The sequence below is a fragment of the Python bivittatus genome, unplaced genomic scaffold, assembly GCF_059951505.1.
Source record: "Python bivittatus isolate LINGU-HERP-01145 unplaced genomic scaffold, Pbiv_v1 ctg000850_np1212, whole genome shotgun sequence".
Classification (NCBI taxonomy): domain Eukaryota; kingdom Metazoa; phylum Chordata; class Lepidosauria; order Squamata; family Pythonidae; genus Python; species Python bivittatus.
In genome coordinates, this window is record NW_028277112.1 from 35,240,414 (window position 1) to 35,264,847 (window position 24,434).

Sequence of the window (24,434 nt, forward strand, 5' to 3'; positions counted from 1 at the left end):
GTTTATTTTTTGTAATGTTTATCATTTTTAATCTGGCACCTGTGCATTTAAATTAGCATATCCAAATACACTGCAAATCTGTATCTCTTTCTGGGTTATACAGTTCCTTCTTGCAGGGTGGTGAGAAAGAAACCCTATTAAGAGACAAACAAAGGCTGAATGAAGAATGTAGAGATTTGCCAGTGTATGCAGGAATGCTAGGCTGCATATTTAATAAAGTCCCATCTTGCTTGCTTTTTTACTGCTTTTCTTGTTTGAACAAAATGAATGTCTGTTCTAAATCACCTAGGCTACATAATATGAGAGGAATGTGATTTTATTACCAGAAAATCTGGTTTACTTTTTCTGCCCTGGCTTCCATAACTAAGACAAGGCTTTCTTTTAAGTCATTTTCATATTCACTTCCTTAGTTCATTATGTCTCAGCCAGCTGCTTCCAAACCTTTAAAGAAGCTGCCTTCTGTCTTGGGAAATACAGAGTGTAGCAAGGGATTTCACAGAGACACTAACTCTGATAACTCAGCCCCCAGCAACACTTTAATTTCTGGGAAAAATGACTGGATTGATGTTTTACCCAGAACCTGCTTCCCACATCCCTAACAACAGAAAGGAACATTTATGAGCCCTTCATTACAGTATATTCTTCCATTAGTCTTCCTTGCCCCTGCCTGGCCAATTTTATGACAGTTAAGATGAACACAGATAGAGCTTCACCTGATGCTATTCCTTTGAAAACTGTGTAGGCTTATAGAGGGGAGGGAGGGGGAAACCAATCAAAGGAAAGAACTGTTCAGACTGGACACTTCATATAGTTAAATAAATGAACCATGGAGTTTATCGTGTCAAAGTCTTCCAAGTGACCATACCTGAAAGTTGCCAGCTTACCCAAAACAACATACAAAACCACAAATATTCTGCAACCTACTTTAAGGTGATTGATTTCTAAGTGAACCTTGAATTAAAAGCACCAATTTGAGGCTTCCATTTAAATATAAACCTGTGTAGACAGTTAAATAGTGTGGAAATGAATTTATACAAGAGGAGATATAGGACCATTCTTGCTGGACTCATTCTGATATTCATTGCAGGTTGGAAAGAACTTAGATCAGGATGTTTTGTACATACCACCAATTAAGTATATTCTAATCATACTTTGTGGAGTTTTCCTTTTTATGAGATACAGCCTGCACACTAAATTCCTGCTGTGCTGGCTGTATGTTTGTTTGTCAATGATCCCAGTGCTTGGATTATCAGTCAAAAGCCTATCCCCGGATTCGCCTCAGTTTTAACAAAATTAAACCTTCCACATCGTATTCTAAAAAACTGTAGGGGGTAGATGCCAAAACTAAAAGAGAGGCGCCTTCTGACCTCCCTGTAATTTAAGCAGAGTTAAGCCTTTATGCACAAATTTTGAATGGACACTGCCTGTTGGAGTAACTGTAGTGTTGCCTTTTTCTCCCCCCTCTTTCTGGTGTCCAGTTTTCCAGTTTGAACATATCCACAAGGCTAATATTTTATGCTTATGATGCCAAAAGCTTCATTAGTTAATTCTGCTGTCCAAGGCACAAAAGCTAGCAGGAATATATTCCACCCACCCTCCCATCCCTGATAAGACTACCTTAAGATAACAGTTCTTGGTCTTTCCTCTTTTATACTACCATAAATATATAAAGAAAAGCAAAGGTATCTGAATGTAAGAAGTTCCAATACTCAGAAATTGTCCAAGAATAATTAAACATAGCATTATGAAAGGGGGGTGTTCCACATTTAACCCACAGTAATTTACCCATCTAATTGCATTCTTTTTGGAAATTACCTGCAGAGTTGAATTTGGGAACATAATTAAATGACGGTAATCCTCACTAACCAACCACTCATTCAGCGACTGTTTGAAGTTACAACAGTGCTGAAAAAGGAGACTTAGACCAGTCCTTGAAGTTGCAGCTGTTACAGCGTCCCTGCAATCACATGATTGTGATTCGGGTGCTTAGTAACCAGCGCACATTTATGACAGTCACAATATCCCATGGTCATGTGATCACCATTTGCAACCTTCACAGCTGGCTTCTGATAATCAAAGTCAATGAGGAAGTCGCAAGTCACACTCGTGTGATGTTTTGCTTAACAACCCACGGTGATTTGTGTTGTCATGGTCATGTGATGTTTCACTTAACGACCATGCCACTTTGTGGCAGAGTTGCCAATCTCAATTTTGGTCATTAAGTGAGACAACCTGTACATTCAACAAGTGAAACCTACAATAAACATTGCAGAATATTCTTATCTTTTATTGCAAATCTTTTTGCCCAGGGTTCCAGGCCACTAAACTCTCCTGTCCTCCAGGACATTATAAACTATAATGCCGCCTTTTCCAGTATTTTCCAGAAGTGTGGATCATCTCCAAGAATTCTTTAGTCAGCATGGCCTTTACCAATAATTTGCACAGGTTGAAAGGTATTCAGATTGAGGAAAGATGCTGGAAGGAAATCAAACAGGATTTGATGCATAACGTTTTTGTCTTACTTCTAAATTTATTGCAATTATTTTTTTAAAAAATCCCCCCACCTCTTTTGCAAGCGTATATGTGTTTGGAAGAAATATGCAAACATATTTCTTCCAAACACACACACACTCACACACACACACATATATATATATATATATATATATATATATATATATATTCCACTCATTTCAGTGGGATATGGAGTCGTTGGTGCTCTCTGAGCTTGGTTGTTTGCTTGCAGACATTTCATTACCCGATTAGGTAACTCATCAGTGCTAGTGAGTGTGGGGTTTGCTCCCTGTTTATATACCGTAATTTGCCCTGCCAGTGTTGGTGGGGGTGTGGTTTCCTCCTTGATAGTTCCTTGATTAGGGTATTGTTTTCTGCTTGATTGTTTGTCTGTTGTTAATGCCTACTAATCTGCATGTTGGCTGCTGAAGAGGATGTGTTCTGGACTTATTGTTCCCTTCTTAGCTTTCTTATTGCCTCTTTTGAATGGTACATAAATGTGGTTTATCTCTGTGTGTCTATTGATGGCTGATGTGTGTGAGTGCCAAGTTTCCAGGAATTACCTCAGCTTTTTGGATTTAGCCTGTCTAAGATGCTCACAGTTTCCCAGTTGAAACTATGGTTGAGTCTGTCCATATGTTGTAAGATTAAGGAGTTTTCATTGTGTCTTCTGACTGCTAGTTGGTGTCCATTGATGCACTCTGCTAGTCTTCTGCCTGTCTGTCCTATATAGTGTTTGTTACAGTCCTTACACTGTGTGTTGTAGATGACTCCTGTTTTTTCTTCTTGGGCTACTTGGACTTTTGGTTTACTTAAGATATTTTGAGGGCTTTAGTTGATTTATGTGCTAGGGTGATACTGTGTGGTTGTAATAGTCTATTGGTTGTTTCTGAGACGTTTCTGATGTATGGCAGCGTTATTCTTTTCATAGCTTGTGTTGGTTGCACTGTAGTGGGTTGAGTGGTCAGACACTTTTGATAACTTGATAAAGTTGCATGGGTATCCCTTTTGTTGGAAGATGTTGTATAGGTGGTCTGTTTCCTTTTTCTGGTGTTCTGGGTTGCTGCAGTGTGTTTGTGCTCATCTGAATAATATTCTTACACAGCTCCTCTTGTGGGAGGTTGGGTTGTTTCTTTGGTAATGGAGCACTTGGTTAGTGTGGATTGTTTTTTGATAGATTTGTGGTTCTAATTTGCCATCATTTCTTCTGCTGATGAGGATATCCAGGAAGGGTAGTGTGTTGTTATCGTCTTCTCTTATGAATTTTATTCCTTTAAAGATGTTGTTGATTGTTTTATGTGTCTCCTCTAGTTGTTCCTTTTTTACTATGACGAAGGTGTCATCTACAAACAGATCCATACTTTTGGTTGTATGTGTGGGAGTGCTATAGTTTCTAGACACTGCATTACAGTCTCTGCAATGAGTCCTGAGAGTGGTGATCTCATGGGTTTTCCTCTGATTTGTTGGTATATTTGTCCACCAAACTGAAAGTAGGTAGTGAGGCAGAGATTAATGAGGTCCATAATTCTGGGTATTTCAGTCTTAGTGTATTTGGTTAAGTCTTACAAAAGCAGTACTACACAACACACTCGACCAACACCAATACTGGCAGAGCAAGCTATGCTATATAAACAGGGAGCAAACCCCACACTCACTAGCACTGATGATGTTATCTAGTTGGGCAATGAAACATCTGCAAGCAAACAACCAAGCTCAGAGAACACCAAGGACTCCACAGTTCAACCCTGAGCTACATATATTCTCTTCTATTGATTTCAGTGGCACTTGGAATCATCATCTGCATTTACTGTGGTATTAGGTGCAATATTGTCAAATTCATGCTGTTTTTAAATCTAATAGTTTTGTTTTTCTTTATGTATGCCTAGGTTGTATGGAGACCAGTAATCTGGGGGATTGCAATGCAGTTTGTTCTTGGACTTATAACCTTGAGGACTAAAGTAGGATTTGATGCATTCAGTTGGCTTGGTAAGCAAGTGCAGGTAAGTGTTGAATAAAGGCAAACGTATTCTTCTTAATTTTTGTGACAAGAGATCGATTGTATGCATATTGGAGTGGAAGGGTGCTTGGAATGTGTGTCTTGGCGTCTGCATTTTTTACTCGGGCATTTGCGCCTCTGCTTAAAGGGTCTTTGGTAAGCAGCCCTACTTGAAATGCTGATGAATTTTCCAGAAGTCAAGATAAATAAATTCAGGCTAGACAGATAATTGATCTGACTGAGTAAAATAGCAGCTATAATATTTTGCTAACATCTCATTCCTGTGCATGTTCACTTACAATTAAATTCTGAATTCTGATTTCATATGGACTCATTCTCAAGAAAAGTTAAGGCAATTCTCTGCTTCAAAAAATATCAGGGAAGTAATCTGATCTGTCCTCACTTGTGACCACGTTTCACTAAATTAAAGGGATTTGCCTATAATTAAACCTGCAATGGGCATTTTGATTTGACTGTGTGCATTTTAAATTATAAATCAGTTAATGCTGCATGTAGAAAAGCACTTATGAAGCAAGAAATGTAATTTTAAAAATAATCCTTTTTAATCTTAAAAAAAGGATAGAAATAAGCAGACTTTACCTTTATAAAGAAATATTCTAAAAGTACAGTCCCCTTCTTTAATCAGTTTAAAGCCTTACAGTTTGTAAAAGAGCACTTTCAATCACCACTTAGAGGTGAACTTGCCTACTAGGCTAAGTGATGGTTTGTTTAAAAAAAAAACATATTTGGCTGAGTTTGCAGGTAGCATTAAGCTAAAACATGATACATGGCTGGCAAACTGAAGAAGTAAGAATCACACAGATTTCTCAAGCACATTAATAATGTGGGTTGAAAACTGTAAGAGTACATCCCTAGGCAGAATTATAGTGAGTTAAATAAGGTGGAATCTCTTTGAAATACTTGCTTCCCATGGCTTTTATATATGGGCTGTGTTATCCTTCCTATAGTTTCTCACAACCAAACACATTGATTGGGCCACATTCACTTGAAAAACCCACAATGTTATATAAAAACATTGTTCTATTTAATATCTAAAAGCCTAATCCAATGCTATCGGGTTATAATGCTATCCTCCAGTGTGAATTATGCTGCCCACATTGTTGATCTGCCACAGGAACAAAGCCAGAAACTTAAGCTGTCCTTACTGTTTTAATGTGGGACATGTTAAGGAGGTCAGTTGGTGGATTCCCCAGCTTGATCTTCCCTCTCCCTAAACATTGCTTGCCAGTGGGAAAACAGTCACCCCACCCCTACTGTACGGTAGGGAAGTGATGGACAAATATAGGTTTGTGCTTGGAACTGAATGTTTAGCTACTTGTCAGTTGCCTAACCAGCAGGTCTTCAGGGCATAGTTCAGCTATTTCTGAGCACAGATTTAGTGTGCTCAGAATTGACCTGCACATAATAACAACAGTCCTCACCATGGCAACTAATAACATCAACATTGGAATGGAATAGACAAGATGGCAGTGTCCCCCTCAACTACCACCACCAAAGTAATAAAAACAATAACAATACGGCCAAGCAAAACTCCTTGTCAGCAGAAGCAGCAGAAATCTCTAACAAGGATCAGCAAAATAAGCAGTAGAACTGTTTTCAAACACAAGTCTAACACTCCTTCTATGTTGAAAACCCTTTGTAAGATTTGACAACCACTTTGAAAAATGCCAGTCAAGCATTGCTTGGACAGATGCCTCTACAGAAATCTGGTCTCTCCTACAGCACAAACCAAAATAGTCAAGACAATTCTCAGTGACCAGAAAGAAGGAGTTCCTTGCAGTAGCCTAAAATGGCTGAAATTACTTGGCAGATCTTAGTCCCTGACTCTATCAATGGCTGCATCATCAGTGAAGCATGCCATATTTCATCCATGGCAAAAGTTGGGCTGGGCTAAGAGGAAAAACTAGAACAGTTACAGAAGACTTTAAGTTGCATTGGCTCTGGACTGGAAATGAGACAAAGTCACAAAAGTCATGGGAGGAAAAGGCAGTTACTGGAACATATTCATGCCATGGGCAGAGGACATGAAGATGAATCCTAAGAGCAGAAAAAATATTCTCTTCCTTGCCAACTATCAAGGAAATATCATTGACTGTAGAAGCAGCAAAAAACATCTTAAGCATACCTGAGCTTAACTAGAAATTGTTCATACAAAAGCCTACAGAAGATCCAAAGGCAAAAACATAGAGAACTTACAAAAAAAACATTACTTTATTCTTTAACCTCAGTCCTGCATCCTTTGAAATCATGATTCAGCAATGGACTTCTGCAGGCAAATAATATACAGTAACTATTTAAATGGGCTGGTTAATGCAGTTTTTCACAGTCTGTTGCCCTCCAAATGTTTCATTTCTCATAACCAATGAACATCTGTTAGAAATAGGGTATCTAGGAGAAGAGAAAAACCTCCAGGTTATTAATCATTCTGCCATAAAATATTACAGTACTGTTGTACCATAGCAAGGTATTACAGAATATTTTTTTTTCTCTTCCTCATGTCAATACAGCTCTAGCACTTGTTACTGTCAGTGAAGCATTTTTAAATACAGTAATGCCTTTTCTTTTAAATATTCTTCTGTATTACCACTGCTTCCGTTTCCCATATCTCTCCCTATGGAAGTGCCCTTTGTTTCGAAACAACTCCAGAATATTTCACTTGCAGATTCACTTTGATCTGCACAATTTATACAATGCTTTTGCCATTAAAATATGTCCAAATGATAGAATTAAAAGGTCCCCAAATTTTGCATTTACATGTCCTGCCCTAGCTTTTTTAAGTCCCAGAGATCATTATCCCTTTTTTGTAGGACAATATAGTGCTTTTTTCCTCATGAAATTGCAGGATACCTGGACTGTGGCTTCAGTCACAAACATAAATCTCTGAATTTCCTCAAGGCCTAGCAACAGTTCATTTACTTCTTATCTTGGCATTGGTGGGAGGAAGCAATCTAGAATCTCTTGTAGCACTAAAAGCCTGGGGTTCAGAGATACTGATCCTGTGTAATGACAAAAAAATAAAAAATAAAAATAGATCAGCTGCTAAGAACCAGGAAGAAGAAAAATAGTGCCTCTCCCACAATGCTTATTGTTTGCTTACCCTGAAGCTGTGAAAAGTTTCTCTTTCAATCCCAGTTGTATGCGGGTGGGATTTCTACTTACGCAGTGAATGGTCTGGGTGAAAATAAAAACAAGACAGCAATCTTACTTTCCATTTAAGAACAGGAAAGCATCTTACACAAATTACCTGTGTGGTGGGGTGCATAGAATCCAGCTTTTAACAAGAAGTCCAAGCTCAGAGAAGAAGAAGAAGTCACATTCTGTGAGTCCCTAGAAACTGATACTTCCTTTACCAAGGGAGTTTCCCTTGATCCAAGAGTTCATGATTCATTAGTTCTTATTTTCAGTTGACCCTACTGCAATTAATCACTTGACCACTGAATCCACAATGACTGGCTGACAATTTGAGAAATAAGTGTCAGGATTAGAATTATGGTGATGGTTTGTTTTTTTCTTACAACAACTTATTCTCCCTCTTTCTTTCTCTTCCTTTTAAGATTTTCTTGGGATACTCAGATGCTGGTGCTAAATTTGTGTTTGGTGAAAAGTATACTGATCACTTCTTTGCCTTCAAGGTAAGTAGCCATTGTTTTTGTTGTACCTGGCTCAACAGTCACTGAGCCATAGTGGGTAAGGAACAGGTAAAGCACAGATTATTTTTGTGTATATTTTCCTTTCCTAAAAGAAATATTCCTGTTTGATGGGGTTGCACTACTCCAGGCAGACCCGGTGTGTAATCTGGGGGTTCTCCTGGACTCACGACTCCTACTCGAAGAGCAGGTGGCAGTCGTGGCTAGGAAGGCCTTTGCATGACTTCATGTTGTGTGACAGTTACACCCCTTCCTGGATCAGGAGGACCTCTGCACGGTCACTCATGCCCTGGTCACCTCCGGGTTGGACTACTGTAATGTGCTCTACATGGGGCTACCCTTGAAGAGTATCCGGAAGCTACAGCTGGTACAGAATCTGGCAGCGCGGACAGTTCTCAATGCCCCTAGGAGGGCACATATAACACCGCTGTTGCGTGAGCTGCATTGGTTGCCAGTTTGTTTCCGGGTCCAGTTCAAGGTGTTGGTCATCACCTTTAAAGCCCTTCATGGCACAGGACCAGGTCATTTCAGCCCGCCCCACTCGGTCCAGCAGAAGGGGCAAGTTGCAGACCCCACCAGTCAAGGAATTTCGATTGGTGGGGTCTAGGCAGAGGGCCTTTTCTGCTGCAGCACCCGCCCTATGGAACATCCTGCTTCCTGAGGTGCGGTGTGCCCCCTCCCTCATGGCCTTCAGGAAAGAGATCAAATCCTGGCTCTGCCAGAAGGCCTGGGGGCCAGAGGGGGGCCCGCACCTGTGGAGATGGTTGGTGGGGTGATGGGTTGTCCCCCCCCCCAGCATCTTACAGGTTTTTTAGGGCTAATATCATAGGTTTTTAGGGCATTTTTAATATATGTTTTTTTAATTATTTATAGATTGTATCCATGTTTGGAGAGACCTGTGTTTTTTCTTCTTTTTTATTATTGTGAGCTGCCCAGAGTCACCCGTTGGGGGAGATGGGCGACATACAAGTCTGAAATAAATAAATAAATAAATAAATAAATTAATAAATTAATTAATTAATTTCCAGGCAGCTTCAGCCAGTTCTCTGTTGGGGGAAGTATTAATTGGCATTGCCTGAAACAGTATGATATATTGACCAAAGTAATGAATCTGAAAAAGACCAAATTTAAAACAAGATATAGTAGCATTTGCTTGCAGGGACAAAATATTACTAAAAAAACCAGCAAATTCTTTTGCTCTCAGTTGAATAAATCAATTTTAAACCAGTTTTAAAGGATTTGAAGAACCAGCTGGTCTGAGGGGCATGTGGCCTCCCTGATCCATTTTTCCTGGCTCCTCCCAGGGCCTTCAGGATTGTGCTACCAAAATTCAGTGGCAAAATAGTGATTTTCAGCAGTGTGGTTTTTACACTTTGGTTTTGCTTTTTTCTGAATGAAACACTACAATTGGTACATTAAATTACTAGGAAGCTTAGCATGGTTATGTCTTGTAAAGTTCCTCTAGCAACTGGAAAGGAAAAGTTGAAATTAGGCCTTGTGCATTCCAGTTCATGCCACAAATGTTAAAGGAAGAAACCTGCCCATCTCTACATTAAAGCCCTAAATGCTACTTGGTTTTGAGTAAGATATCATTCAAATTATATATGACCCAAAACTATGTAGAGTAGGGGCTTACTGCAAGCTCTATGGTCTTCTACTTGCATCCTTGGCCACATCTGCATCTTTTCACAAATGGGAGGGCTATATTTGAAGTGATTTTCAAAATCATGCAAGGTGCTTCTCTTAGTAATGCCTGTTCCCTAGTTCAGGAGTCTGCCTGACTCATAGGCATTATGGAGCTGAGAGGAATGTGCTGGATTGCTTATTGCATCCTATTATGTCTCCATGCTCTGTCAAGCAATGAGGAAAATATCTTGACTGAGGTTACTCTGTGAGCCATTTTTGTACATTTAAAGGAAAGAAACTTATATTAGTCACAAATGTATTATCTTCAGTGCCATTAGGTGACTTGTTCCTCAACAGTAACAACCTGAACTATCTCTCTGAAACATGTCTTTCAGTTAAGTATCTGGATGGCACTTACAGGTATATAGCAGTACACCTGGTTCTTTTCTTGAGGGAAGATAAAAAGGTCCACATAGCTTTCCTTCTATACCACCTGTGAGATAACAGGCACATTCTCTGACTGTGTTTTCACAATACACTGTCCTTTCTGTAAAATGTTACATAGAGTCTAATTGATGTTCTAGATTCCTCATTCAGTGATTTTTTAAAAAAAATACCAATTTTCTGTCCACTGAACTAAGAGTAATTTTCTAATGTTGTCAAAAGTAATTCATGAATAATATTTTAAGATATCAAACCTAAAATATGTTTATTAAATTGGTTGGATGTTCATATCCAATATGTGAGGACACAGTATTCACACTCTTAGTGGGTGGTATTAATTCCGGAATGAATGAATGTATGAATGTATTCATTCCTATTTCATTTGCCCTTATTTTTATGAAGAATCACACAATGAAACATCTCTTTCCTAACATTAGGAATCTTCCATTAAACAATTCAGCTGACTCCAACTATCTGTCAGTTGGGTTCTCTCACTTCCATTCCATCCATGTGTGCAGATATTAAAAGTTCCTCCTATTTCATGGCCCTTTTCTGTTTTTTGTCCCTCTCTTCTCATATTCTACTTTGGCTAGCTTGATGGCAGCACCTAGTTGACTTTGGTTGATTGAGAAAACTAAAGAAGATTGGCTCTGATTAATACTTAATTTGGTTGTGGCCTTAAGCTTTACCTTTCAGTATAGTAACAACTGATTTTGTTAATTCTTCCTGGTGATTTCTTTAGAAATATATTAATTTGCCTTTCTCCTATTCAATTTGGTTAATTACAGTTTTATGTTATCTATTGTATAGGTAGTCCTTGCTAAATGACAGTAATTGGGACTGGAATTTCCATCACTAAACGATGCGGCTATAAAGTACCACATCACATGACCATACAGTCCCTGTGGTCTCTTCCATCTCTACACTTCTATGAGAGAAGTGCTCTCCCAGTCCTACTTGTCTAATGTTGGGAGCATGGGTGCTCTGTTCCCTGGTGCCATGTATACTGTCACACCTTTTTTTCAGTTTCCTCATTCTCCAAGCATTGGGTTGAAAAGCCTGAGAGAGAATTTTGCTTATATGCAAACGCTTTCTGTAAAATGTATATATCTTTGTGGATGGATGTCACAGTCAGCAGGTAATGTAATGACAAGGGTGGGGCCTGATGATCCTCTTTCTTATCCTCACTCCCCTCTTTCCCCCCCCCTCCCCTTTGAGTCAGTCTTGATTCCTGGCAACTGCCTGGGCAAGTCGCTGCAGTTTTCTTGGCAAGACTTCAGAAGTGGTTTGCCCATGTCTTCTTACTGGGGCTGAGAGAGAGTGACTGTCCCAAGGGCACCCAGCTGGCTTCGTGCCTAAGGCAGGACTAAAACACACAGTCTCCCAGTTCCTAGCCTGGTGCCTGAACCACCAAACTGATTCCTCTTTTATCCCTAAAAAGGCATAATGCCTGAAAATGCAGTAAAAGCTCTAACAGAGGAGTATCCTGAACAGGAAGCAGTTCTACTTGTATTGCAAATCTCTCTTGTATTCCTGCTGCTTTCTTTTAATAAGGCCTAGAGAGAAACAGAGAAAACAACACATCAGGATGGAGGGTTTTAGGTTAGCTTGTTTCTTGATTGGCTACTTTGGGGTTTTCAAGTCATGTTTTGCATAGAAGAATATTTAGGAATGTGGATTTCTATCTGTGATGGTTAGCATAGTGAGACTCCAAAAGATGACTTGTCTGTCAGGACCAACTCTTCTCATAAAATTAACTGAGGAAAAATATAGTGGGAATAGGATCCCTATTCCTTTTTCTGTTTATTTTCATTTATGAATGCTGCCTTTTTTTTGTTATTCACATTTGTCGTATATTCCTGACCCTAAATTTTTAAACATCTCATGCTCTGCAGAGGTACTAATTTAAAATATTTACTTCAGTTTCCCTGTATTTCTACTATATAGGAAAATACGCAATATGCAATTTTGCCCAATAGTCCATAGCAGATTTAAGGGTGAGAGGAGTTATTCATATACTCATAGATGTATTCCTTCACATTTTTAAAAACTAAGCTTTTGATCTTGCTACTCTAACTAACCTTTTATTTGAAAAGTACTTTATATTCCTGCTTGTTCATGCATAGCCCTCAGATACCTGACTTTGATGCAATAACTTTGTTTTTCTTGTGGGCAGCTGGCTTTGAATGAGAAATGTAGGTACAAAACATGGACCTTGGATGTTATGATTATCAATAAGACACTATGAACCAAACTCAAAATGCAGGCCAACGTAACAGTTTTGCACAGTTGTAGAATAAGATACTTCTACATACTTCTACATATGGATTTATTTTATTTTATTCTTTCTTTTCTTGGGAGCTCAAGATGGTATATACAGGAGTCTCCTCTAGTTTTATTTTCACAGCAACAATCCTAGCAATAGGATGGGAAGACAGAGTTATCCAATGTGTTTCACAAATAAATGGGAACGTACCTAGCTTCCATGGTCTAAGTCCAGCGTTTTACTCTTACACTATGTTACTGTATATAAACTAGTAATTCCAATGCAGTATGCTTATGAAATGGCTAAGAATGCCTTGAAAATTAAAGCAGACTTCATCAGTCAACTATCTAAATGTGTTGGAATACAATTGCCTAATCACCTGTCATCATGGCCTATGTTGCCTGAGGATTAATGGAGTTGGAGTTAAATGCATCTAAAGTTACCAGCTGCAGGCATCCTTCAGATGTTTGGCAATCAAAGATACCTGCTTTTTCTTTGGTGGTACCCAGACTGTGGAGTTCCTTCTCCAGGCATCTTTGTGAGACAAGCATGCTTCTGGAATGTTTATGTCAGGTTCAGCCCAAAGAACTCCATGAGACAGTACAGATACAGTTCTGTTGCATTTATTAGCTTCAGCCTCTCAGACAGAATCTCTCCAGACTGAATCTACATTTTCCAAGCCAGCCAGCCAGCCAACCAGCCAGCCAGCCAGCCAGCCAGCCAGCCAGCCAGCCAAAACACCATGAATTCCTTAGGGTGGTGCCAGTGTCATCTTCTTAACCTTTCCATACTCCTGCTGGGGGCTAAGGAAATGCTTATCTCCCCGAGTGCGGCCTTCATCAAACCATTCCATCACAATTTGTATCATTTTAATTTTTATTGGCTTATGACACTGACAAACTGTGAATCTTTGATAACAAGATTGATGTTACGGGGTTGATCTGTTTGAAGTCTACAATGTAGGAAAGCCTTCAGATAATTTGGAAGAACTTGGAAAAACCTCTTAACAAGATAAATTTTGTCTCCAAATTAGGTGCTGCCTATTGTCATTTTCTTCAGTACAGTGATGTCTGTGCTATACCATGTTGGATTCATGCAGTGGCTTATTAAAAAGGTAACAATGCCCTTGGTACTTTGGGAAGCATCACAGAAGTTAATTATAAAAGCATATATATGGAACAGACTATTATTTTAAAATTTATTTTTCTTTTTAAAAAAGTATATATCATTTTCCTCTCCTAAATCTAATGCATCTCATAAACTATCATAAACTAGCTTTCTCTAACCTGGAACATTCTAAATGTCCTGAGGTCATAACTCCCAGTATACTGAGTTTAAGTGGCTATAAGGAATGAAGCTGACAAGGCTGGGAGCAGAGGTCCTCAGACCAAACAGAACCATTGTGTAAACACCGAGCAGGGACCTCCCAATTGGCTAAGAAAGAGTGGCCAAAAGTCCATTGATTCAGAAAGGTGGGAGGAAAGGCTTAGGATTTAAATCCTGAGGTTCACAGATTTTATGTATGTGTGTGTGTGTGAGAGAGAGAGAGAAAGAGAATGTTATATAAAATAAATGGGTTTAATTTGTATTCTGTAGTAAACAGGTCTGCAGTATATGTATGAACTCCTTGCCTGTAGTAAAGCAACTTATTTCACATGTCAGGTCTATGAAGCTTCTTTCATTAAGTAGTCACTGAATGTAGGATTTAGTTTGGGGAGAGTAGATTTATTGCCATGCCTATGAAGTCCGGCAATTAGTAAAATTCCATTTACTTTTTTGGGTTAGATCTCCTATCTCAGCAACTCTAAAGAGTAAACTACTGCCTCTCCAAACTTTACCTGGGAAATATAGCTGATCTAAGCATATTTCAAGAACGTGTGAAAACTATTTTTTTTAAATATATATTTTAAAAATATGTTAGCCGTTTTGAAAGACATTTATCTGAAGAACATTTTAGGGAAGTTCTGAATATATAAACAAAGTATATCACTACACTGTCTCTTCTAGAGTGTAATTTCTTCCTTCCCTCTGCCAGAATAAAAGTTGATCAGAACTTCAAACTGCAATAAAACAAGAATAAGATATGTAAGATAAGAGGGTATGGACCAGATACATTATGAATAAATACATATCTTCTTAGGATATCACCATCTCTTTATCAGTTTCTAGGACCAGTACTAGGATCTCCTCTTGTTATGGCCTTAGTCTTGCATTATGAACTTCCAACCTATGGGCTGGAAGTGATCCACAAGGCCTCTGAAGATCAATTATTCTCATGGAAGGAAAGGGAACTAGAAATAATTATATCCTTCCCATGTACTCTGTCCCTCTTCTCACTGGAAGAAAGATTGCTGGAAGGCTGTAAAAGAAGGAATTTGGGGAGAAGAAGGGATTTCCCATCTCTCAAATCTAACCTTGATAACATCAAGCCACTGGTGGCCATTGAAAACAATTCAACTTTGAGCTGATTCTGTTTTCAAGCACTGCCTTAGGGCTATATTTTATGATAATCCAAATAAAAAAACTACTAGATAGTCCAAATGCTCTGATTTTACTTCCACACTGAAAGTTTTTCTCATCTACTATTTCTTTGCCTTCTCTTCTCTGAAATTCTTTCAATCTCAATTGTTTAACATTCAGTCTGTAATGACAAAAAGCTATTTAAACTGTTCAACAAATATAGGAAGATTATTATTACTAAAAGTTGCATGCCTTCGTTTTGTACATTACATTTTTGTACAAGTTGGAAGGAAAAAAGTCAGGTATGATAGAATTAGATTAACTTAATTCTGTGATGGAGCTGTGGTCAAATTCCTGGTCTGTTAATGTTTCTGGAGAGATTGGAAGGTACAGGTTCCTGTAATTCTTGCAAAGTATTGTACAGTTATATATTCATGAGCTGTACAATTCACACTATCCAAGCCCTGTCAGTCTTATGCAAATTCTGTAATATATACTTTATGTAGCCTGTGCCAATATATCAGATTAAACTGATTTATTCATAGATCTGTTATAAAAGCTGAAGGCAGCTTATGTTCCAGTTTATATCATTTTGTCTAAATCAAGATACACATGGATGTCCCTGGCAATAATTCTACACTTCCCCAGGCAGATCTGACTCAGCAAAGGATTCTTGTATTGGAATAAATTGGCATATATTTGGTATGTCCCCAAAAAGCCTCCTTAAGAAGATTGCTGATATAGAAGAATTCCTTAAGGATTTACACATCTCTTAACTTGGTTGTTTGTTGTATTCTATGTACATGCAGCAGCTTGAAAGTGGCCAAAAACCTAATTTTATGCATTGTAACTTTTGTAGGTTGGATGGATCATGCAAATTACCTTACAGACAAGTCCAGTAGAATCTTTAGTTGCAGCTGGCAATATATTTGTGGGAATGGTAAGTCTGGGAAACAGAGAAATAAGCTAACAGCTTAAGGACAAATTGTTTCAACAGAAAATAGTGCATCTAGCAAGACAAGAAAATGTACTTTTAATTTTTTTTAATAAGGTGCTGTAATATTTTTGTTAGATTTTGCTGGTAGGTATTAACAGCCATGGAAATCATCTGTTCCAAATGCCATTGCACAAAGCAGTATCCATCTCCCAAGAAACAAAGCAATACAAATATTTAGAGTTCAGGCATGAAGGAAGGATCAAGTTTTTCTAATAGTAGGTCAACAATTTTGCTAGACATTCTAACATGGGGAGTAAGTTTTAATAACCACCTCATTCTTTTTTCCTTTTCTTGTTTGGTCTTGTATGGGTCCAGTCCTTACAACTCTGGAAGCAAACTAATATGGTTACTGATTCCTCATAGAGCAAAGATGCTGCCTGAGACACAAGAACATTGCAGGCTCATGACTTTCAGTTCTGGATTTGCATTAAATTGTATGAGAAAGGGCCCCAAAAATCCATGGAACAGTGTTCAAAATAAGCCCATGGTCTCTGACAAGTTTTCCTCCTAAAACAGAAACCTGTACAATTCTACTTTTTGACCGTTTGTACCTGTAGAGTAGCCCTAGTACAAGCTGCAAAAAGCCAAGGAAGAAGAGATTCAAAATGTTCAAAAAGACTCTCCCTTAATGAACTCACCAATAAATGAGGGCTGGAGGTTTCTATTAAGCTTCCAAGATTCTGATCTTTGCCCCTAATTCTTTGCATTAAAACTCCTCGCTGTAGTCCATGTGATTCTTGCTTCCTGGATCATAACCTGTGGTATGGGGCTTGACAGAACATCTAAAAAATAAGAGAAAGATATAATTGGAATGCACTTACTTGATTTCTTTTCCTTGTAGTCGGAGTCTCCTCTCATGGTAAGGCCTTATCTGCCCTATGTTACCAAGTCTGAACTCCATGCTATCATGACAGCAGGATTTGCCACCATTGCTGGAAGTGTTTTAGGAGCATATATTTCCTTTGGGGTAAGAATGGAAGCACAGTAATTCTTAATGATTATTTTATGTTGCATGTATTCAGGAGTCTGTGCCATTAAACATGATTAATTTACATTGGGCTATTTCGCCCCTTTAGGAATTTTTCATTTTATATATATTTATATGTATGTGTATATGCATATGCATGTATATATATGTATATGTATGTATATATATGTAGTATTTTCTCAAACCTTGAAGCTTCCTTGAGCCTAATGATACCTCCCTCTTCAGTCTGGCTGATGTATTTTTGCTGCTGAGAGTTGACACTGTGGCCATTAAATTTGCTGTTGGTGTTCATGATTACCAGAACTTTTCTAGACTTCTTTCTCTATTTAAGATTCCCCTTTCTCTTACAAAACTCTGCTCCTTAAAATACTATTGGCCTCCATTTTTCACATGGAGCTATACAGAGATAAGTGACTACAAGAAGAGATGCATTCATATTTTTCAATATATTTTATTACAGCTTGTAAGACAACATGTGTCAGCAACTTATCCCTAAAGCATGCTGGCTGGGGAACTCTGGGAGTTGAAGTCCACACATCTTAAAGTTGCTGAGGTTGAGAAACACTAATGTAAAAAAAAGTTTGTTTCATCTGTCAGGTTTCAGCTTCTCATTTATTAACTGCTTCCGTGATGTCAGCACCAGCAGCTTTAGCTGTTGCCAAACTCTTTTGGCCTGAGACTGAGAATCCCCAGATAAGTGCACAACAGGATACAAAAATGGAAAGGGGGTAAGCAATTTATATTTTCATGGCAACCAGACTTACTAACATTTGGAAAAACCATAGAGATAGATGCTCAGTTATGGCCAATTCAGTTAACTGAAACTAGAGAAAACATACCTGGGGAACTATACAAATTCACTTCTAGTTGATCTGAGCAAAGTCATCTGTCATGAACAGAACATTTCATGTACTCTTCCCAAATTGACTACTCATCCATTTCTCCCTACTATCACCTGTATCCAGCCACTTGGGCAATTTTAAGCAGGATTGGGCAACCTTTGAAAGTCCAGGGACAGCAATTAAATGTTATTGGAAGTCCAGGAGGCATAATTGGATGGACTTAGGATTTTTAGGTGGTTTTTGTGTGTGGGGGGGTGTTGGGGGAGTTGAGGGCTTTTTAAAAACTATGTTAAATTTATTTTAGAGCTTAAACTACACATTTTGAGTATTTCCTACAGCATGGCAAGATACTCTGCCATGAACTGATAGAAATTTTGGTCAGAGGTAGCCCTGGGAGCCACAAAAAATGGAGTTTGGTGGCTACATGTGACTCTGGGGCTTCAGACTGCCAGCCTTAATTTAAAGGCATAGAATACACCAATGGGGAACTGAATCAAGTCCAGGAGCTGGTTGTAGATGATTCCCTGCCCTACTGATGTCCATTGCTCCCCATATTCTCCTGTATAAGGAAAAGTATTTTGTGCATGTGAAATATTCTGTGGATGAGATGGCAGGAGCTTCCCTTCATCTTGTCTACCCATGGAAGACATAAGGTGTCTTCCAATAATCCTGCCAGCTTTGTCATTCCTTGTTTTTTCCCCCACTGTGGAGATAGAAGGGGCACTGGCAAAATGGAAATGAACTTGTAGATGCCAGCAGGAACACCATCAAGGGAAAAGGAAGAGGCATGAGCAAATATAATGGGACAGCCAGTAAACTCGGAGAGGCTCTGAGGGAGAGTCTTGAGAAATAAACTGAATGTTGCTCAAAGACCCACGAGTGAGATCTGGCCTGTAAACTGGAGCTTCAGCATTCTGAAATTATTTATGAGAGATTGGTCACTCAGTTGGTTTGTTTATATCAGAGTTTTCCCAGTTACCTAGGACAGTTTGCCATTATTCATTCCATGCCAGTGAGATCCTGCCACCTCTGACAGAAGTTCAAATATCAACTGAAATTTCTGCCCAGGAAGGCCTGGTGTAATATGGTTCATGGGGTCACGAAGAGTTGGACACAACTTAACGACTGAACAACAACAACACATAGCTAATTGAAAACACAAAGCATCAGTTAGAAAAAATTAAAGCTCATAAGTCTTGTGACCTGAGAACTTAAATGAGGAATATTAGAACTGGCCATTTCAGATCTCACATAGCCATAAACTCACAAGTACAAAGATGATCACCTCCTAACTCACAATCAGTATAATACTCAAGCTGCCTAGCATTACTTCTCCTTTTAGGCAATAAAAGTATGATCAAATAATTCATCAACATCTAATAATGATAATCAATGATTAATTAACATTAAATTAATTAATAGCTTGAGGTAGCTGTCTTATTCTGTTCCTCTAACTGTAGGGCCAACTGATGATAAATATGTGTATTCGTGTTTAAAGCCCTCATATCATAAGAGCTTTTTACATTCATAAAAGGTTATATAAATGTCAAATATTATTAACAATACTAAATATTACTTCTAATATTATTCTGGTTGCTGGCCCTGCCCTCCCAATATTTTAAAAAGGATGAATTCTGTCATTGTAGGGGAAAAGTTATTTTTGTTTTGTTTGGTTGTATAGATTTGTACTTACCATACAAATTTCACATTAATGGGCACCTTTTCTTTTTCTTTTGTTGGTGAAGAGAAGCCAGGAACCTGTTGGAAGCTGCCAGCCAAGGTGCTAGTGCCGCCATCCCCCTGGTAGCAAACATTGCTGTGAATCTGATAGCCTTCCTTGCCTTGTTGGCCTTCTTTAATGCAGTCCTGTCTTGGCTGGGGAACATGTTTGACTACCCACAACTAAGCTTTGAGGTATTGTCTGATCAGCTGTTAGCTCAGGCCAGATCCCAAGCGAGGTGTGTGGGAGATGCAGCCTAGACTTCACTTCAGTCTACTATGAAAAGAATATCTGAAATTGTAGGCTATGCCTTAAGATATGTGTGTTTCCCTGTATTGGTGTACCTATTGTCTTCTAAAAATTATTGGAAGCAATGTAATAAGAGAAAAGGCACTCTTCTGAATACTGAAGTGATAGACCATGCACTTTTCTGTAACAGAGAGTCCATAAAAAAATTCTAGTTTGCTGTGATATTAAAATGGGGCCTTCTGTATGAGAGGTAGAAAGATTTGTGTTCTCCTGTGTGACTAATTCTGGACTTCCTTATGTAGAAGTAGGAAGCAGGGGCAGCTGGAGGGATAGATAAAGCACCATAAAAATCAGGTACAATGATTAACACGTTCAGTGATAATACAAGCTACTGGTAAGGAGTATGTGCCCAATATACAAGGGAGTAAATGACTACTTCATGCACTAATTGCATGTCAGAAAGCTTTAATGAGATAGAATCATGAAATGTGCTTATAAGGCATCTTATATTTTAAATTTGTACTGCTGAGATCCAAATAATGCATGGGACCTGGATAAGGCACAATTTTATGTGTGTGTGTATACATACATACACATACACACACACATGCACAGACATCTTAAACAAATTCTGCTTCCATATCCATGTACCTAGCTGGTCATGACAATTAAGTCACACAAATTCTATATCTTGCAGTTTACTGATAAAGAGTCTACTTATATAGTATTGTTCTCTGGTTTATATCCCCAGATCACTGTATGAAAACTGGGTGCACAACCTGAGGCTTCAAAGCCACTACCCAGAAACCTCTAGAAGGTTATAAAATAATTTGATATAATTAAGTTTATAGAATAATCTAATTATGATTAAGTTTATGGAATCATATGATTAAAGTTGCTACCAAACTTGACTTTTTAAGTGACAGAAAGATACAAATATTAAATACATGCCTAGAATAGAATTATATTAAACATAATTTTAATTAAACTTACACATACATGAAATAAAATCCTGACTCCACCTATGATCCCCATGTAGCCACTCGAAAACCATGAAAATCACGTCTACTCCTATTGAATAAGCCTGGAAAAAAGGTTCCCACTTTGATAAAAACTGCTGATTAATTTAGACAATCAGTTAACATATTCACAATGAGCAAGGAAGCATCACATGGAAAGAACTGGATGACTGTACTGAATTTAACTCTGTACCATGAGCAGATGGGTCTAAAATGCAACTATAAATGAATAGAAGGGGAAATGATCAAATGAAGGAAAAGGGCAGAATTAATTGATTACAAGTTCAGCCAATTATTCACCTATTATTTGGGCATGCATGAATGCAGAACCTTCTGCATTAAAATGCTTCCATTTAATGTAACATACAGTACTGTGGAAATAATAAATTGATGGGAAAACAACATTTAAAATGGCAAAAAAGAAAAGAAGTGGTTCTATTCCCGTTGAGAGCAAAACGAATATCACTTTAAGCATAGAAGAAAAATAGGGCAAGCTGTGTGCAGATACTTACCTTAGAAGCAGCAGCAGTCCTGATGCGTTAAGAAAAAGAGTAATGGATTGCTTAACAATCTAATGATGCTTCATCTCTCTGGCTACAAGGGACCATTTATAAAAGCACTCAGTGAGGAGCTTATTAATGCAGTAAACAATAGGGATACAGCTGGTCTGGATAGTTTCCCAAGAGAATTTTTTTCTGCTTTCTAATGGAACATAAAGGCTCCATTTTGAGCACAGTATTCAACTAGTTTAGAGTGGCCCCAACTGCCTGACATGCAGAGATCCTAATTAGTAAAAACATGGATCCTTCTTGCCTTTCTTCCTCACTTTGCTTATTTATTTTCAAAATTATGTTCCATCCCAATCCACAGACTCTAGGTAGGGTAGAAAGAGAATTGAACCCTAATCTCCCCTCCCAACCACATTAAAGCCCTTATTATTCTGCATAAGTGTTTAATGCTTATTTAACATCCACATTAAATTTTTCCAGTGGCTCAGAAATATAAAATCATTTCACCTTTGAGTAAAAGATCGTGGGTGAATTCAGTGGGTATTTCCTATCAGCCAAACTGAGAGAAGATAATCCCCTCAGATAATCTTCTGAAGCAAATTTTGAGGTATCAAGAGAGAAGGCCGAGGGAAGAGAAGGTCTATTATGTGAACAAAATGCTTCCCATGTGATGCAGGTCAATATGGGAATAAATAAATTTTGGAAGTAAATTTATTTTCTATTAACCTAAAAGTTAACTTTATATATATTTCCAAATAAAAAGAAAATTGGAACAAAATATTGTAAGATGGAAGGAGAAGAATAATTAAGAAATAAAACTTGGGAATTGTGGGCGAACCCACACTTGTTGGCTATATATGGCCCCAGAGCCCCTTTTTACCAGATAGAACAGTCTTCTTATATTATATTACCAAAATTCAATGACAGACACTCAAATAGCAGCAGCATATATTTTAATTAATGTTAATGGAACAGGTGTATGTAAAAGGGTTAATTGTCCTGTTGATTTTTTAAATGAGGAAATAAGGCAAAAATTCCAATCCTGCTACCTTTAGTAATGTTATCATATCACTATGCCCCTTGTAGCTTTCAGACACCCTCCTCCCAAAATTAAAAACAATTGTAGGCCCTTAACTGCTTTCCTTTAAAGGGTACAGGTAGTCCTATACTTACAACCACAATTGGGACCAGACTTTCCATTGCTAAGTCATGTGGTCATTAAATGAGTCATGACCAATTTTATGACCATTTTTGCCATGGTCATTAAGTGAATCATGTGGTTGTTAAGTGAATCCAGTTTCCCCCATTGACTTTGCTTGTTGGAAGCCCCCTGGGAAGGTCGCAAATGATGATCACATGACCCCAGGTTGCTGCAATACATGCCGGTCAAATACATGCCGGTTGCCAAGCTCCCAAATTATGATCATGTGACCATGGGGATGCTGCAACAATCGTAAGTGCAAGGACTGGTTGTAAGTCACTTTTTTCAGCGCCATCATAACTTCAAACCATCACTAAACAAATGGTCATAAGTTTAGGACTACCTGTATATGTACCATTTTCAAGGCAAAAGCATTGAAGACTTGGGGAACCTTTGTGTGTTTTGTGTGTGAGTTTTTCATATGTGTATTTACAAGATAATGAGCATTTAGCCTGAACTTCAGAAACAGCAGCTCAATATCAGCCATCATAAAACTTTATGTTAATTAATCTGAATCATGTAAATGAATTTTGTAATTTAAGATGTAGTGTTTCATTAACTTGACCTGTCTAGCCAAAATGAAATGTGCATCTAGAAATGTAGTGTTTGGTAGAACAGTTAAGAAGTGATAGGAGAAGGTACAATTTGGAACAGAGACAGGATTGGAAATTAGAAATTTTATCCATTCTCCCACCTGCCACTAAGAGTCTTCCACCCAGGAGAACACAGAACAGAAGCAAAAAGAGGAATAAAGAAGGAGTCCTTTCTTGGTATCTTAGTCTGATGCCATCCTATCAAGAGGCAAAAAGTTTAAGAGTGGATGCTTTAAGAGCTGCATCTACCATTAACACTTGTCTTATCTGGTGTTTTTTCCTCAATTGTCTTGATTGAGAAAGAAAGCGCTATACAATAGGAATAGGAAGGATTAAATTATTGGTAAGAAAGGGTTAAGTGTTTCCCCCCCCCCCCATGCTTCTTTTTTTCTCTAAATTAGGACCTCTTTCACTATTTCTGGTGAAACAGCTGGGATTCAAGATGTAGATTTCCACAGAATATCTAGTTTGGCTCTCTGGCAATCAATTTCATTTGATCATCCTGCATGTAGTACTCATGACATAATAATTTCATGCTATTCATTCTCTCCACTCAATGTGTAATTTTGCAGACTCAATCATCTATCCCCTGAAAGTAGTATTCAGTTTCCTTGCTGCTTCAGCTTTATGTTATTCTTGGGTCTAAACCAATTCCTAGGGCCATTTAAAGGGTGGGAATGCTTTTTATTTTGGTTATATTTTTTTTCTCTTTCTTGACTGAAAATGTAACAACCGTAATGAATGGACTACTTAGCCTTGAGACTACATTGCTAGATAAAGGTTTTCCTTTGTTTTTATGCAAATCTTTAGCTGATAACAAGACATTTTTAGACATACTGTATTTATCTCTTCTACACTGCTTTAAGAACCTGCTGTGTGATCAATAAGCCAATATGCGCTCAACAAGGTTTATAGCTCATATTTCTCTTTGTTCTTGTTTTATCTCCTATAGATAATCTGTTCATATCTGTTTATGCCATTTTCTTTTATGATGGGGGTAGACTGGGAAGACAGTTTTATTGTTGGTGGGCTCCTTGGTTATAAGACTTTCTTCAATGAATTTGTGGCTTATGAACATCTTGCAGTCTTGATTCAACTAAGAAAGAAGGGAGGAAAAATGTACATAAATGGTGTGAAACAGTACTTGAGCGTGAGTATTCCTGTACAACTCTGTTTCATTAGACCTAATACTTCATAGATTTTACCTAGTGGGCTTTCCTAGAATATATGTCTGAATTAAAGTTACTATGTTAGGTATGTGTTACTACAGATGGGAAGCCACAATTAATGTAAATATTTTTATAATACCATTTTCTTATGGCTCATAATCTGCATTACATCT

The 24,434-nt window shown here is 38.1% G+C and overlaps 1 protein-coding gene across 1 annotated transcript in view; it reads left to right on the forward strand.

The window, feature by feature from the left end:
- SLC28A3 (solute carrier family 28 member 3) overlaps window positions 1–24,434 on the forward strand; it is a 55,798-nt gene that overhangs the window by 18,649 nt on the left and 12,715 nt on the right. Inside the window, exons 7-14 of the mRNA XM_025169044.2 lie at window positions 4,401–4,514; window positions 8,086–8,163; window positions 13,548–13,628; window positions 15,834–15,914; window positions 16,813–16,938; window positions 17,557–17,687; window positions 19,547–19,715; window positions 24,045–24,242. Coding sequence (XP_025024812.2) covers window positions 4,401–4,514; window positions 8,086–8,163; window positions 13,548–13,628; window positions 15,834–15,914; window positions 16,813–16,938; window positions 17,557–17,687; window positions 19,547–19,715; window positions 24,045–24,242 — 978 coding nt within the window. The remainder of the gene's footprint in view (window positions 1–4,400; window positions 4,515–8,085; window positions 8,164–13,547; window positions 13,629–15,833; window positions 15,915–16,812; window positions 16,939–17,556; window positions 17,688–19,546; window positions 19,716–24,044; window positions 24,243–24,434) is intronic.